This window comes from Pantherophis guttatus, chromosome 1, assembly GCF_059756535.1.
Source record: "Pantherophis guttatus breed Tessera chromosome 1, ASM5975653v1, whole genome shotgun sequence".
NCBI classification, from domain to species: Eukaryota; Metazoa; Chordata; class Lepidosauria; order Squamata; family Colubridae; genus Pantherophis; species Pantherophis guttatus.
The window spans coordinates 284426234-284441467 of NC_142063.1; the positions used below are offsets into that span (position 1 = coordinate 284426234).

Genomic DNA, 15234 nt, shown 5'->3' on the forward strand with positions numbered 1-15234 from the left:
AAGCAATCTTTAAAGTACGGTATCAAATGACGTCAATAAATAGCATTAGAATGTACAATTTGTTTGTTTATTTATTAAATTTACACGCTGCCTATCTCACTATCCAAAGCAACTCCGGGCAGCTTAAAATACAATACAATTGTAAATATAAAAAATATTTTAAAATTAACAAGAATTAGATCAAGACTGAAAACCAAGAGCACAAACAGTATGGTGGTATGATTATTCCACCAACCACCTCCATCATGGAGCGTGCCTCCCTTCGGGACTCCAAGCCAACCAGAAGAGCCAGTTTTGAGGCCCTTCTGGAAGGCCAGGAGGGTGGGGGTGGATTTTACCACTGATGGTAAGATTCCAAAGGGCGGGAGTAAAAAGCTTTTCTCCTAGACCCCACCAGCTGAAGGTGGGTACAGTAAATTTCTTTAAACTCTGCCTCTTGGTTTGTGAGATAAATCACTCTAGGTATTATTCTCTTTTAATACAATTCTGAGAAATAAATCCCACCCAGTTCAATGGGACTGGTTTCTATTCATTTCTGTACAACTTTTGCTAGTCCGTAATTTTAGCAGGCAAATAACAAACCAGTCGGCTATTATCACTATATGAAATGTATAATGGTTTTACTGTAATGGGGTCTCAGACTCAAACTGCTGTGAAAGGGAATCTTTCTTATCTATGTTTCTTTGCACAGCGTCACACAGCTCAGCTGCGGGAAGAGCTTCAGAAACTCCCCTGCCCTGAAGGCTTGGATCCAGATGTGGATGATCCTGACGAGAGGTGCAGTGCCATGACTAGTATTGAGGACACTCTCTTGCACGAGCAAGTCAAACCAAGCAGCAGTAAAGACCTCCCAAGTGACTTCAAATTATGAGCTATGTTGACATGGACTTGATAGACACACAAGGCTTTGAAGCACAAGCCAAATATGTCAATATTTGTATCTAAGAAGCTAATTATGTAATAGGTAAAGAAATTGAAACTCTAATATGCCCTTCAGGATATACAGTTTAATTCAAGATGATCTTTTATTTACCTGTACAAGAGTGTAAACTTTTTTGTGCTTTTATTTTCCAATTGTGAGAACCACTGATTGGTATGTTTAAAAGTTATGTATACAAGAATGGATAAATCACTGTTATATAAGGGAAGCTACCTTAGGAAAGAATGTTTACTGAATGTTTATTATTTTTTTTTTACTTGTAGAGTGAGGGCAGTTGTAACAGAATATATATTGGTCATTCTTACAGCTACTATTTAAAGTCAGACAGTTTTCACTGAATTTGATAGATTTTACGTTTGGCCATATCTCCATTCTCATATTTGATTTCTAAAGAGAACCTTCTGTATACTTCAATAAAGATCAAATGGACATGCTCCGTCTTATGATTTACTGGTACCTTTTTTAATAATCTTGCCATGAATACATTATAGTTGGAGACTTGCACTTGTATGACTGAATTTATTACAGTCAACATATTTAATTTTATGCTTAACTAATTCTAAAATGCAGTTGAAATAAATGCACATGGTTTTACCTCAGCCAAAATGTGGACTACTGAATTAATCTTTTTAAAATTTTTATTAATAACTCAGTGATTTTTACTCAAGCAGACAAAACATTTTGCACAATAGAACAGAAGAATTTTGAAGATTTCTTGCCCATTATTAAAAGGTATTTTAAAAAATGGGGTTATGAGTTAAAATAAGCAAAAAATACTAGTTGAATATTTAGAAATATTATCTCAAATATTTCATTTGAGAGGTTTATAAATTGCCCTGAGTCAGATGATTGAGCTGTCCTGTCATCTATTTTCCAAATATTAATTTGGATATGGTGATTTTTTTTGTAATCAGATGGTTCAAAGCTAATGGATAACTAGATTCAATATGTGTAACATTTGGAAACACAGAAGGAGAGTTATATTTGGAAGGTGAAACAGATTTACAAATACTTGTTGGCAATATTTTATTTAATATTTAATACTATCCCCCATCATCTTCCCAAAATAAGATGTATTTCAGATTAAGCACCTCTTCTTGATGTGTCCTATGGCAGGGATGGAATCGTCTTTCAAAGCTTTAAAGCTAAGCTGTGATTGCAACAAAGAGATTGCTATTATTACAGCAACAAACTTGGTTTCACACCATTATAAATGCAGTCACATGGTACAATTAAAAGCTTTTCTACAATATATTCATTCCTAGTGTTGGGTGCTAACTTCTTCCTTTCATTTGTAGAAAGAGAGAGCTATAAATGAATAGTGAAACTTTTTATATTGCCTGAATAGTAAATTCTTCAACAAAACTTTGCTGTTTGCCCTTACGCAGAATGAATTTTGTCCTAATGTCATGTTAGCCACATAACATTATTTGATCACAGGTCAACATTTCCTGCCTTTACTCTGGTAACATGATTGTAACATGTCTCATATTCAAAATGTCACCAACTGGAAAAGAAGAAAAAAAATGGGTTGAAAAGTATATAGAAGAAATAGCCATAAATGTTTTTAAACAAGTTCCATGAGGGAAGGTGAATTTATTCAATGCATGATTTAGCTTTTAGACCACTGATGCAATTGTACTGGATCTTCTCTTGACTCAACCAGCATTTAATACAGTGGAAAAACTTACACAAATTTTTCCTTTTGACCATAAAGTTATATAAATATGTCTGTCCTGTGGAAAAGGCATTTCATTATTAGCACTGATTGTCCTTGTGTCTGTGGCTCTTGACACAAAAGAACAAATTATGGCATAATCCAGAATATGCAACTTTTTTATCCTCTCCTAAATAAAGCCCACTGAAGAGCCGTAACATTGCTAGTATGGCTTTATAAATAGACAACACAATATACCATAAAAAGACCAAACTTCAGAATTAGTTTCACTCTAAAGCAGCCTCCCCAAGCCATATGTATGAAGGAGACTTTGTGCATCTCAGAAACAAGAATCAGAGTAGAGTAATAGATGGATTGTTTGATGTATGAAATGGAATCTTCCAAGGACTTGTTAGAGTTGGTATGCTTCAATTTATTGATAATAGTTCTGAAATCCAAGGTGGCCAAGTTTGTATCATTACAAAATGATTCAAAGTGGAAATTTTTTAAAAATTATGAAAGGCTCCCAGAATATCTTTCCAAGTGAGTGAATTGGCTTTAAAGTAAAAGCTACGCTAAGGATAATTAAATATCAAGTGTTGCATGTGTTTCAAAAATTCAAAAAATCAAATATATATTTATTGGGTCTAAGCCCAATATTTGCGCTTCTCTAGTTGGCCATTCAGCCACAAAGAATGCTGAGTTAGACAAACCTTGGCCTGATCCATCAGGGTTGTTTTAAGTGTTGCTGCCATCTTCAACTCTGGGCAAACATTGGTGCTCAACAATGCAATTCCTTTTCATAGGCCCTCTTTTTTTGGTTGGTAAAACATTCCAATGCTTAAAAATATATGGGCACTTTCACAAAAGAGCTTTCATGGGAAGGCTTCTATGTTTACAAAAGGGGCACCATGAAGGGAATTAGTTAAAAAGCATCTTTAGCAAACAGGGAAGGAAGAAGAAGGAAAGGGGGAAGGAAGGAATGAAGGTTTTCTAGAAAAAGCTCTCTAGAATGCTTTCTTACAACCTCCACTATTTTGCCTTTTTTTCCTGAGTTGGTAGACCCACTTCCAGACAAGTCTCTGAAACTGTTGTTTCTATTTTTAGAGAATGCTCTGCAAACTTTGGCAAGATGATTTTTAGGTGGGACAGCAATCTTGGCAGTGTCAAGAGAAGCTCCCATGAATGTCACAGTGCCAACCCTTGTCTTCACACACTGTCATTGAATACCACTCTACTGGAAACTGCCTACTAGAAAATAATTGTGTTCTAGGTAGAGAAAAGGATCTGGCTAACAACATGAATTGATTCTTATACACAGCATTCTTACTTTATTCCAAATTGCTACTTCTACCTGTTAGCCCTTGAACTGTTTTTGCCCCAAAGTTTCCATTTGCCATCTCTTTCCTTCTTCCCCTGAATTTTCCTCTTCATAGATTTACAATTGTATGTAGCTTCATAATATCTGATGGAGTTACATTGTACCGCAAGATATGTGTTCAGTGTGAGAAACAAGCTCATAACTTCAGAAAGAATTTTTTTTCAGAATTGCAGCTTATTCTCTTGGTTCTCTGTATTTGAAATTTGTAATCCTTCCTTCTTTCCTTCCTCCCTCCCTCCTTCCCTCCCTTTGTGAAACATGTTGTTATGAGGGACAAATTACCTTTTTTAGCAATTTTGTTTAAGTAAACTTTTATTTAAACTAAAGATTTGTGAAGTCATCCTGACTTGGATATTTTTGAAGCAGAATATGTCATTCCCATTAAAGGCATGAAATAATATTGATGTTTATTTATTAGCTTTGTCCTTGCATTTGGCATGCCACACTGACACACCAGTTTGTTCTAAAAATGCACAGCTACTGCTGATTAATTGCCATTAACTAACATGCTTCTGTATCTTATTCCATGTATTTTATGCTTAATGAAATCAGGGTTGATTGCTGGAAAACACGATTATCCATCTAATGAGATGTAAAATTTTAGCCGTAAATTAGGGGAGAGTTCCACAGTATTTGGTGCCCTCTAGAAGACTGTTTATTATGCCACCTGGAGTTTATGGGAGCTGGCATCCCAGGCATCGTCAGGGGACCAGATTGGGAATAATCTAAAATAGATTATGTTCACAATAAAATGTTTTTGAAGGATGTATTGAACTTTTTTTTTATTTCATTCAATCATGTCCAATTTTTGGAGACCGCTGGACAAGTCCTTGCAGTTTTCTTGGCAAGGTTTTACAGAAATGGTTTGACATTTTGATTGACTGGTTAAAGGTAATTTAGCTGGCTGTGTGCCTAAAGCAGGATTAAAATTTACAGTCTCCCAGTTTCTAGCCTGATGCTTTTATCCCTATACTAAACTGGTTCATATTGAATTTACAAACTTCCCTTTTTGCTAATGAAGAACACCAATACATATATACAACAATATATTCCAACAATATATGCAAAAGCAGATTATACATCTTCAGTACTTTTATACATATTTTAAGAGTGTAAATGAATGCAAAATTTGAATTTGCCTCTTCAAATCTCCATAATACAGTTTTGCCTTACAAAAATATAAAACAAATCACCTAACGTGGATGTTTTAAAACAGTAGATGGAATAAGAAAATTCTTTTGCTTCATAGCTGATGCTTTTATCATATATTAACTAGATTTATTTTCCAAGGTTTCAGATCATTGTCATATTATGTTAACAGACAAAGACATAAATATCATGATTTCTTCTTAATCATCATGACCCTAAATACATTCAATTTTGTGCTTATTTATCTCCAGGAGTTAAAATAGTTCTGCAGTGCTCTTTTGTTCTCCATCTCTGCAACAATTTTCCTTTGTCTAAAGCAGCCTTTCTCAATATGGGTACCTTCCACCATTCCAGTTCACTGCTCTGCTAGCTGAGAGAAGGCTTGGTTTACAACATCCAAAGAATTCAATATTGCTGTATTTATTGCATAGCAGTGTGAGATCAGCATATCCCAATCCAAAGCCTGGGGACATGAATTAAGTTATTTTTCCTTTTAGAAGTAAATAAGGATTGTTTTATACAGAGAGAAGAACATCCGTTATTTAAGGTTAACTCAATCCTGCAGTTCAATTCAGAATGAAGAGAGTGTTTATGTTGGTTAATAGTGCTTTGAGTCAATACATTAAGAGAGTTGCTGACATGGTTGACAAAAGCTGTTGGAAATATTTCTAAAACTAATCCTCAAACGTAATGAATAATGAGCTTTTTAGGAGATTGGCATTCAAACCAACAGGATACATGAGCTCTACCTCAGGAGATAATTTCTCTTGTTCAAGCCCAGTTTGTCATGTCTGATAGACTCATTGTTCTAGGTATCTTGGCGGCGATGCAGTACAGGTAGTCCTCAACTTACAACAGTTCCTTTAGTGACCAAAGTTACGACAGCAGTGAAAAATATAATTTATGACCGTTTTTCACACTTATGACCTTTGCAGCTTCCCATGATCACGTGATCAAAATTCAGATGCTTGGCACCGGGTTCATATTTATGGCTGTTGCTGTGTCCCAAGGTCACATGATCATCTTTTGTGACCTTCTCACAAATCAATGGGGAAGCCAGGTTCACTTAACAACCGGGTTACTAACTTATCAATTGCAGTGATTCATGTAACCATTGTGGCAAGAAAGGTCATAAAATGGGGCAAAACTCACTTAACAAATGCCTCATTTAACAACACCAATTTTGGGTTCAACTGTAGTCATAAGTCAAGGACGACCTGTAGAACTTTGTCATAACAGTGTTCTAGAATATTGTTTCCCCCCCCCCAGATTCATCCAGAACCCTGAGATTTCTTGGTTGCCTCTATCATATCTCTTTAAGAGGAAAGCCAAACAACCTAATAGCTTGGATGCCAAATGCAAATGAGCAAATGCAATTTAGTGTTTGGATCTGCATATTTCCTTAAGTTCTAGAACTGTAGAGAGTTAGGAAGATGAACTTTACAGAGATAGGCCAGATCCGTTACCAAAGTGATAAGGGGAAAACCATGGTTTAAGTCCAAAAACACAAGAAGGGATGTACAAAAAATTGAATTCCCTCCCTAATTTACATGAACATAAATGGGGTGGATGTGAGGAAGTAAAGCATAGTCAGTCAGACTTACAAGATCCTGTTGTTATAGCCGATATTAATAAAAGTAATTTTAGCCTTCAAGCAAAGTTGATTTCTAGTTTGGTCTACATCAGAGGTGGTATTCAGCAGGTTCTGACCAGTTCTAGAGAACTGGTAGCAGAAATTTTGAGTAGTTTGGAAAACCGGTAAACACCACCTCTGACTGGCCCCACCCCATCTATTCTCTGTCTTCCGAGTCCCAGCTGATTGGGAGGAAATGGTGATTTTGCAATAATCTTGCCCTGGTGTGGGGTGGGAATGGAGATTTTACAGTATCCTTCCCCTAGAGTGCGGTGGGAATGGAGATTTTACAGTATCCTTCCCCTGCCACACCCACCAAGCCATGCCATGCCCACCAAGCCACGGCCACAGAACTGGTAGTAAAAAAATTTGAATCCCACCACTGGTCTGCATCCAGCGACCAACAAGAATAAACACTTTTAGGATAAAAAAACAAGAAAGTCCAGTTGCCTCTTGGAAAAAAAGCACCTTTGGTACTTTTAAGATAGAAACAGTTTATGGCATGGCCTGCTTTTTAAGTCACAACTCATTTTGGGGAATGTACAAAAAACCAGATTAAACTTAGAAATCAGCATAATATGTATTGATATAGAGCGGATTTGCCCAAACTGTTGTTTTCCAGAAGTTGCACTCTAAACAGTATGTCCCTGTCACTGCAGGTCCAAATCATAGAAGCTTCTTCCATTTTCCTGGACAATATTACTGAAGTATCCAAATGCTTGAAAAGAAGATACAGCCTTTGTATTTCATCCATATTCCCAAAATGTATGAAACTTGGGTTTAGGAAATGCACAGAAACAACAAGAAGTCTACATATGTTTGTGTGTGTTTAAGCCAGAGGTGAAATGCTCCCGGTTTGGATGGGATCGCCCGATCCAGTAGCGATGGCGGTGGATGGTTCAGTGAACCAGTAGCAGAAATCCCTGCCCCCCCCCATGCCCAACTGAGCCACGCGATCATCAGAGGCTTTTTTTTTTTACTTTTAAAAGCATTTTTTCTGCAAATGCTTTTAAAAGTTAAAAAAAAAAGGCTGATGATCGCGTGGCTCAGCTAGGATCGTTAGAGCCTTTTAAAAGCACTTTTTCTACAACCTCTTTGGCCGAAGAGATTATAGAAAAAATGCTTTTAAAAGTTAAAAAAAAAAAAAAAGTTGGCCCAGTCACATTACTCCCCACCAAGCCACGCCCACAGAACCGGTAATAACAAATTTTACATTTCACCACTGGTTTAAGCCATACAAGTAAAATTACATTATTTTCACATTTCACCTAACATTGTAACAGACATGGTTTTATTTATCTTTCAATGAGGAAAAGCCTGTAGAAAAGTTTGAACTTTTTAGTGAAACTGTATTTACTTCTCCCATTTTTATTTTAAAAACCCTGTTTCCTGACAGATGTCATAGGGGATTTAAACATCTTTCTTCTAGTAAGTGCAACCTGACAGGATAGGAATGCATTTTTGTAGCAAAAGGAATTCTTTTCCCATTAAGCAGAAATGTTAAATACTACATGGATAACAGTTGATTCAGCATCAGAACAATTTTAATGCATCATATATGATCCCGTTATGTCAAAGTTCAGTAAATCACTCTCCAGTGCCACCATTTAGTTCAATTTGAAAACAGGTAACATTTGCTAGAACGTTTTAGAGAATTGTTACTTTTGCTATTCCATCTCACCATAGGACTTAGCCTTCTGTAATCACCCTTCAAAAGAAAGGAAGTCATTCTTCTCTCATTTCCTGTATTACTTTCATCTATATGCTCCCCAGTGCAATTGTATTTTAAAATACCAGACATGCTAGCTCTCTTTGTATAGTTATTCTTCCACCTTCAGCCAATCACACGGTCTCAGCTCCATATATTTTACAAAATGAAAATAAAAAGGAGAGAGTGTTAAATGCAAAACTTTGAGTGCTTGGGCAAAAGGCAGGACCTAAATCTAACAAAAACATTAAAAAATCATCTTGCAAGAGTTGGGGGGGTATAAATTAACACTTTCTTCAAATAAAATCAATTTTTCTGATGCTATTCAAGTCTTTCAGTATTCCCAAATGTGTGTTCTGAGAGACTTGAGGAAGACTAGACCATAAGTCAGAAAGAAAACAGATAAAAATATTATAAAGAAGATGCTTCTGATCTTATAAATGCATTTATAAGTTTACATCATAAATCCATAAGTTACCGTTTCTAGTTTTCAAAACCATAAATCACAAGTTCTTTTCTTTTTGTTTTCAGCAAAAAGTCTGTAGGTTTTTTTTCCAGTCACTAATAAATGTAATAATTCATCTTTCTCTATGCAGACAAGTTAATCTTGCCATCTCTGCTAGTTCAATCATCTTCAACCATTCCTCTGTTGTGGGCATATTGGAGTCTTTCCAGTTTTGGGCATACATCGTAGTAGTCTCACAAAGAATGTTTACATTTCAAAAGTTTGTCATACAATATCCTTGCTACTTGAGAAATGCAAAGTGCACTCAGGGTGAATTACAAATACTTCTTCCATATGTCTTCAGTCTAGTATTTCTTCTTTAATTAGATTGTTTGAGGTTGTTGTTTTCAACTTCTTCTCAGGAGATCCAGTAGCACATATATCGTATTTCCTCCTCATTTCTATTTCACATCACTTTCATGAGATACATCAACCTAAGAACCAGAGTCTGGTCCAAAGTCACCCAATGAATTTTGTCAGTGAAGAACAGGCTTCCCAAGTTGTTTTTCTTTTAAACCCGCTTCCTGTTTTTTATATTAAAATATAATATATTTTATCCTTCAGTTAATTAAAAAGGGAAACAATGCAAGCAAATCACAAGATTTTTAAATTGCCAACCATATTCAAGCAACTTTCATCTTTACAGCAAAGCCATTAATCACCATAAACTCATTTTGTCTAAAAGCAGTAGTAATAGATTGTTCTATGTAAATCACTTTATTGCCTTGTCTGATATCAGTTTACTGAAATAGACATGCTAATAAATACCTCCCATGGGAACACAGTTTGTTTTGAAGGTTGGTGGAATGGGTCTCTTTCATTTCAATTGCTGGCAAGGGCTGTGTGTTGAATTTAATTTCTGCAAAATAATACTCTTAAAATATCAAAATGGATCTCTCTCTCTCTCTCTCTCTCTCTCTCTCTCTCTCTCTCACACACACACACACACACACACACACACACACACACAAACACACACATCTGAATCTGAATGCAGAGTCACAACATAGATTCTAGAACAAGATGCTCTCGGAATATGATTATAATGAGTCTGAAATATTTTGATCTAGAATTAACAAAGTATTTTGCTTGAGCCTTCTTGTTGTACAAACTCATAACTGAATCACTGAGTGCTGTTTGGTGAATTGTACCACAATTATTTTAAATAAGGTCAAATTGGGCTTTAAAAATGGAGACCCTGCTGCTTGGATGAACACTAACACATAAATGAGCCCAGTCCATCTACATTCTGAGCTGACAGAATGTAGGGTTGTCTTGTTACATGGGAGATCATAAAGATCAGATATTTCTGGTTTCAGCATTTCACTAATAGCCGGCATTTTACAGGATTCTTTACCATATTGATCACATTTTTAAAACAGATTTTTAAAAAAGTACAGCAAAAAACAAGGCTGAACTAGATGTAGCACTGCTCAGGAAACAACTTGTTATGTCCTTATAAGGACATCCGCCCGGATTGGCTGCCAGCCATCGGGCGGGAAAGTTTGAATCTCTGTCAGGGGCGGTGCGACTGCCGGAGCGAATATAAGGAGAGCTCCGGCAGCGCGCCCTCAGTCTTGTCTTATATTTTGTAGCTAATAAAGTTACTTAATGTATCGAGCTGGTCACGTCTTCATTCCCTGCGCCTGATCTAACACAACTACTAAAGACAGATGTCATCTCACAAAGATCTCCTCCAAGAAGCCGATGTAAGTATTTTCAGGCATGGAGTAAAGCAGGGAACCCACCTTTCTTTTTCTTAATTGTACCATAAAAATGAAGAAGAGTGGGGGAAATACTAACAGAGTTTCTAGTTTTGAGGGTCCTGTTTCCTCAAATGGTGGCTTTCTGTCTACACATGGTGTCATCTCTGAGGCAGCAATGCTCTCATAGTTGCCATGTAATATAAAAGGCCATGGGGGAACTCCCTGATGGATTGTTCCTTCCATCATTTTCAAAGCTTGGAGAGGGAATCTGACAACGATAGCAAAGTAATCCCAAGGAATGTATTTTAAATCAAGTCTACAGTTGCAAACGAAGCAGTACTGTCCCAGTCCATTCTTGCCTTTTTGTTTCTCTTGATGGTGACAAAAAGTGACAGGCTTTGAAAATCCACCCAAAGCCACATTCCCATTTCCTCGAGCACCAAATTATACTAAAGCAAACAGTCCACTGTTGAATGAAAGAGCCCACAGCATCTACAATGTATTGCAAACTGAACATATTCCTCTTTAATATTTGCATTAAAATTCTTTTCCCTCTCTAATCGCCAATGTTTTCTAGTCAAATGCACTGAAACTCAATCCAGGCAAATGACAAAGGCACTCTGGATGAAAAGAAAATGGTATATTAGCAGCTACTTCAGAGAAATGTGCAAGCAAGCCAGAAAGAATTCAGGGAGATGCTGTAAGAGAAGCAGGTTTCCAAGGCAGATAGGCCAAGACAAACAGAAAGAAAGGAGCCCTTTTATCTTTGCAAAGATGAATTGTGCAAGAGTTTTTCACTTATTCGCTTTTTCCTTTTTTGTTGTTGTTGAACAGGGAAAGGAATGGTAAAAATGGCAAACAGCCGTTATTGAAGATAGGATCAAACATTTTTTTCAGAGAAAAAAACAGGTGAAAGTTTAGGAAAAAGATACCCCATCAATTCAGTAAACAAATTAACTGCATAAGAGAAATATCTATAAAGGTGATTATATATGACATTTTATTATTTCAGTATGCCCCGAATATTTTTTCCCCATTTCAGGAACAGGTAAAAAAAAAAGATGGCAGTCATGACTATATAATCAAAGCTCTCTTACAACATACATAAAAAAGGGAAGTGGTTCCAATCATGTAATCATAGCTGCCATCCAGACTCGTTTCGACCCTTCAGCAGACACACACATCCCATATAAAGTCTTCCAGATTTCCCTATGTTGAAAACCTTCCAAAGATACAATTTAATAGCACGGATTCCAATTATAAGCTATTATGTCCTGGTACTTAATCTTTCTTGAACTCTTGATCTACAACGGAGTTCCCTCGGTCACTGCTAGCTCCCTACCAATTCAATTTTATAGATATCATTTCCCTTTTAGGCCACTCCCAACTCCATAACAAATCTGTGTGGCTTTTAGATAAAAATTACAAGAAAAGAAAATACACCAGGAGGAAAAAAAGGAGACAGCTAATATAGATATAATCAAGATGGAAATGGTTTTCACAGGAGGCAGGCATAAGTGCTAATCTCCAGGCGTATTGAGTGAGTGCCAGTTTGGTGAAATGCTTAAAGGATTTAAGGTCAGGCAATATCCAGCCTTAAGTCCATATTCAATCAAGAAATGCATTAGGTCCCTTTAGGCAGGTCATCCCTCATTACAGGGGGGAAGTGGAGATAAATTGAAGGTCTCCATGTAAGATGTCCTAATTTCCTGAAGAAAGGAGGGCATAGAAAATCACACACACACACACACACACACACACACACACACACACACACCATAAAGATATTTCCAAGAATGTCTAGGATGCTGTAGGGCACATGCTCATGATTTGAAAATAAAAATTTCAAGCCCTATACTTTTTAGAAATTTCTCTGAAATGTATAGATTCTCTCATAAAATCAAAGAGAGAAGTAACCTCTATTTTAGTAACTTCCTAACAGTTTCTTCAGAAAGAGTTTTTTGAACAATAGTGACTTTTAGATGAAGCCCTGCCAATAAAGTTTGTTTTGTCAAGGACATATGGTTCATTATAGCTGCAAAGTATATGCTGACAACAAACATCAGCTTTATTTAAATTAGTTTAATTCTACTGTCTTGTTCTTAAATCCATGCAGGGTACAAATGTTTGGAATTCCACCATGGTTATAGAAATTATATCAGCTATTTGTGAAGATATCAAAGAATTAATCTTTGATCCTTTTTGCATGAGTCAAGCCATTCTCCCAGTACATCCAAAAGAGTCAATCTCTTTTTAATTATACTTTAATTTCAGCTGCAAATAGAGATGGACTTCTGTTCAAATAATTTTCAAATCCTAACCATAGCTAATAGTCAACACATTTTCTGACTTCAGATTAACAGCTCATGAACTAGGAACTGAGAGAAAAAGCCTTCTACTAGTTGTTCTGTCCCACGAAAGAAGAAGTATGAATGGTATAAACCAGATCAGTGATGGTGAATCTATGACATGCATGTCAATAGTGACACACCATAACATTTTGGTTAATACACCAACATTTACCAACATGCAGCAACAACCATTCTTGAAAGCATGCCCTGTTCTCCCACGATTTTTGGAGAGCACGAGAGCACATCCCATTTATTGTGCACTGTGCACAACCATTTTTCAAAAGTTGCAAAGGTTGCAGGAGGGCATTCTCCAAAGCCACTTCAAGAACAAAGGCCCTGTGTGATCTGGAGCAGCCTCAGGTAGGCCGCAGGGGCCTATCAAGAGAAAGTGAACACTTCCTGAAGGTAAATGGTGAGCAGCAGATCCTGGGGAGCACTGGGCCACAGGGGCAATTCCTCGCTTGCTGTTCTGCCCCAGCACCGGATTCCTGAGGATATAGACACACACCAATGGTCCTTATCTAATTTAGAATGAAGAATAAACCAAAGTCCGGTAAAGGTTGGCAACCAGCCCAGAAAGCAAGATAAGACTTTTCCAAAAATGCTCTGTTGATAATTACAAGTTGTTTCTAGCAAGAAACTTACTAACGGCGTGTGACTTAAATAGGCTAAGGGAGTGGCCAATTATCCTCAAGCCTTACTCTCGAGGAGACCGCCTCCTCCTGAGTAGCCACTCCTGCCTTTTGGCAGCCCTGCGTGCTCGAGCATTGAGAAGAGGCTCCTCCACTTCACTCTCTCCACTTGAAGGAGCCTCTGGAGGTTCTGAAGGCCCTGGCTGAGTCTCTGCCTCTGGCACCACATCCTCTTCAGTCTCCTCGCTGTCCAATGCAAGTGCCGGCTGCGCCAGCTGCTGGCACAATACCACACCAGCTTCCTCATCATTGGGATCAGCCACGATCCGCGCAGGCCGCTGGCAGGCCACAACACTTGCCTTGGGGAACGTGTCCTCTTTAAGTGGCAGCGGTGATGCTAGGGCTCATTCTCAATTTTGCCCCAAGTGCTGCAGTTCAGGGTGACTTAGATGAGGGGATATTTTTTATTTCTTTTGTTTGGGCAATACACTGGCAGAGTCATGTTAGGCATTTTCTGAATTTTTGACTCTCTTAGCCAAAAACATTTGCCATCCCTGAGCTAGAGGAATTATATCAGTGTAGCCTTGAATCAGTGCAGGAAAGAATGAGAGATACAGGTTTGGGGGCATATCTAAGGTGCACACTGAGAGACCAGATGAATAAATGCATCAGAAAATATTGTTTTGTCTCTAATGTATGAAAAAGGTTGGATATGAGGTATTTGTGTGTGTGTTGATATAGTAAGAAATTAGAGGGCTCTTTAACTCCTATGATTTGGTCTTTTCCAGCCTTAGCTCAGCTTGGTTTCAGTTACAGCAGGACTGTCAAACTCCGGGCCCATGGGCTGGATGTGTCACGTGCTGGCCACAGTTTTGTAAAGGGGAAAAAACTCCTGATACGTCACATGACAATGCCGTGACAACATGAGTTTGACACCTGAGTTACAGCATACATTAATTAGAAGGAATATGGTAGTAGCTTCTATCATGGGTTGCAGCTCACAAAAGCTTATGCATTTTAATAAAGTTTATTAGTCCAAAAAGATGCCATCAAATTTCTCCCAATTTTTTGCCATCATTGACCAACATCATATTCATTTTACATAGCATACATTAATACAATTATGGAAAGAAATATAATAATTAAAGATTCAAATGTGATGTTAAATTCCATGTTCCTAAATTATGGAATTTCTCAAGCTTGGGGATGGCAAAGAGGGAGAGATCCACTTATCTTACGTAAATGGAAAGAAACTTATCTTCCTGGTATTAAGGAATGGATTCAGGATATGTATGTTATCAATCTTTGTAATCCAACGCAGCTGTTCTCTTCCTTCTCTCCCCGCTCCCCCCTTCTGACCTACCTAGTTTTCTACAAAAAAAAAAAAAAAAATCTCCTTTGTAAAAGACTTTAGAACTCTGCAGGTCTAAGAATACAACAGACTTCCCCACTTGGCGCCCTGTGAATATTAGTGATTGTCCTTTGTGGCCGACATTTCTGATAGAACATCATAATGGAGAACTGAAAGTGTCATAGAAGATCAATGATTTTGCTCCAAAAGAAACTGACCTC

The 15234-nt window shown here is 37.3% G+C and overlaps 1 protein-coding gene across 14 annotated transcripts in view; it reads left to right on the forward strand.

The window, feature by feature from the left end:
* Positions 1-1380, forward strand: part of BIRC6 (baculoviral IAP repeat containing 6) — a 157085-nt gene extending 155705 nt beyond the window's left edge. For all 14 annotated transcript variants that reach the window (XM_034428129.3, XM_034428130.3, XM_034428133.3 and 11 more), the window contains one exon: positions 692-1380. In XM_034428129.3, coding sequence (XP_034284020.2) covers positions 692-871 — 180 coding nt within the window. In that variant the 3' untranslated portion in view covers positions 872-1380. The remainder of the gene's footprint in view (positions 1-691) is intronic.
* Positions 1381-15234: the final 13854 nt, after the last annotated feature.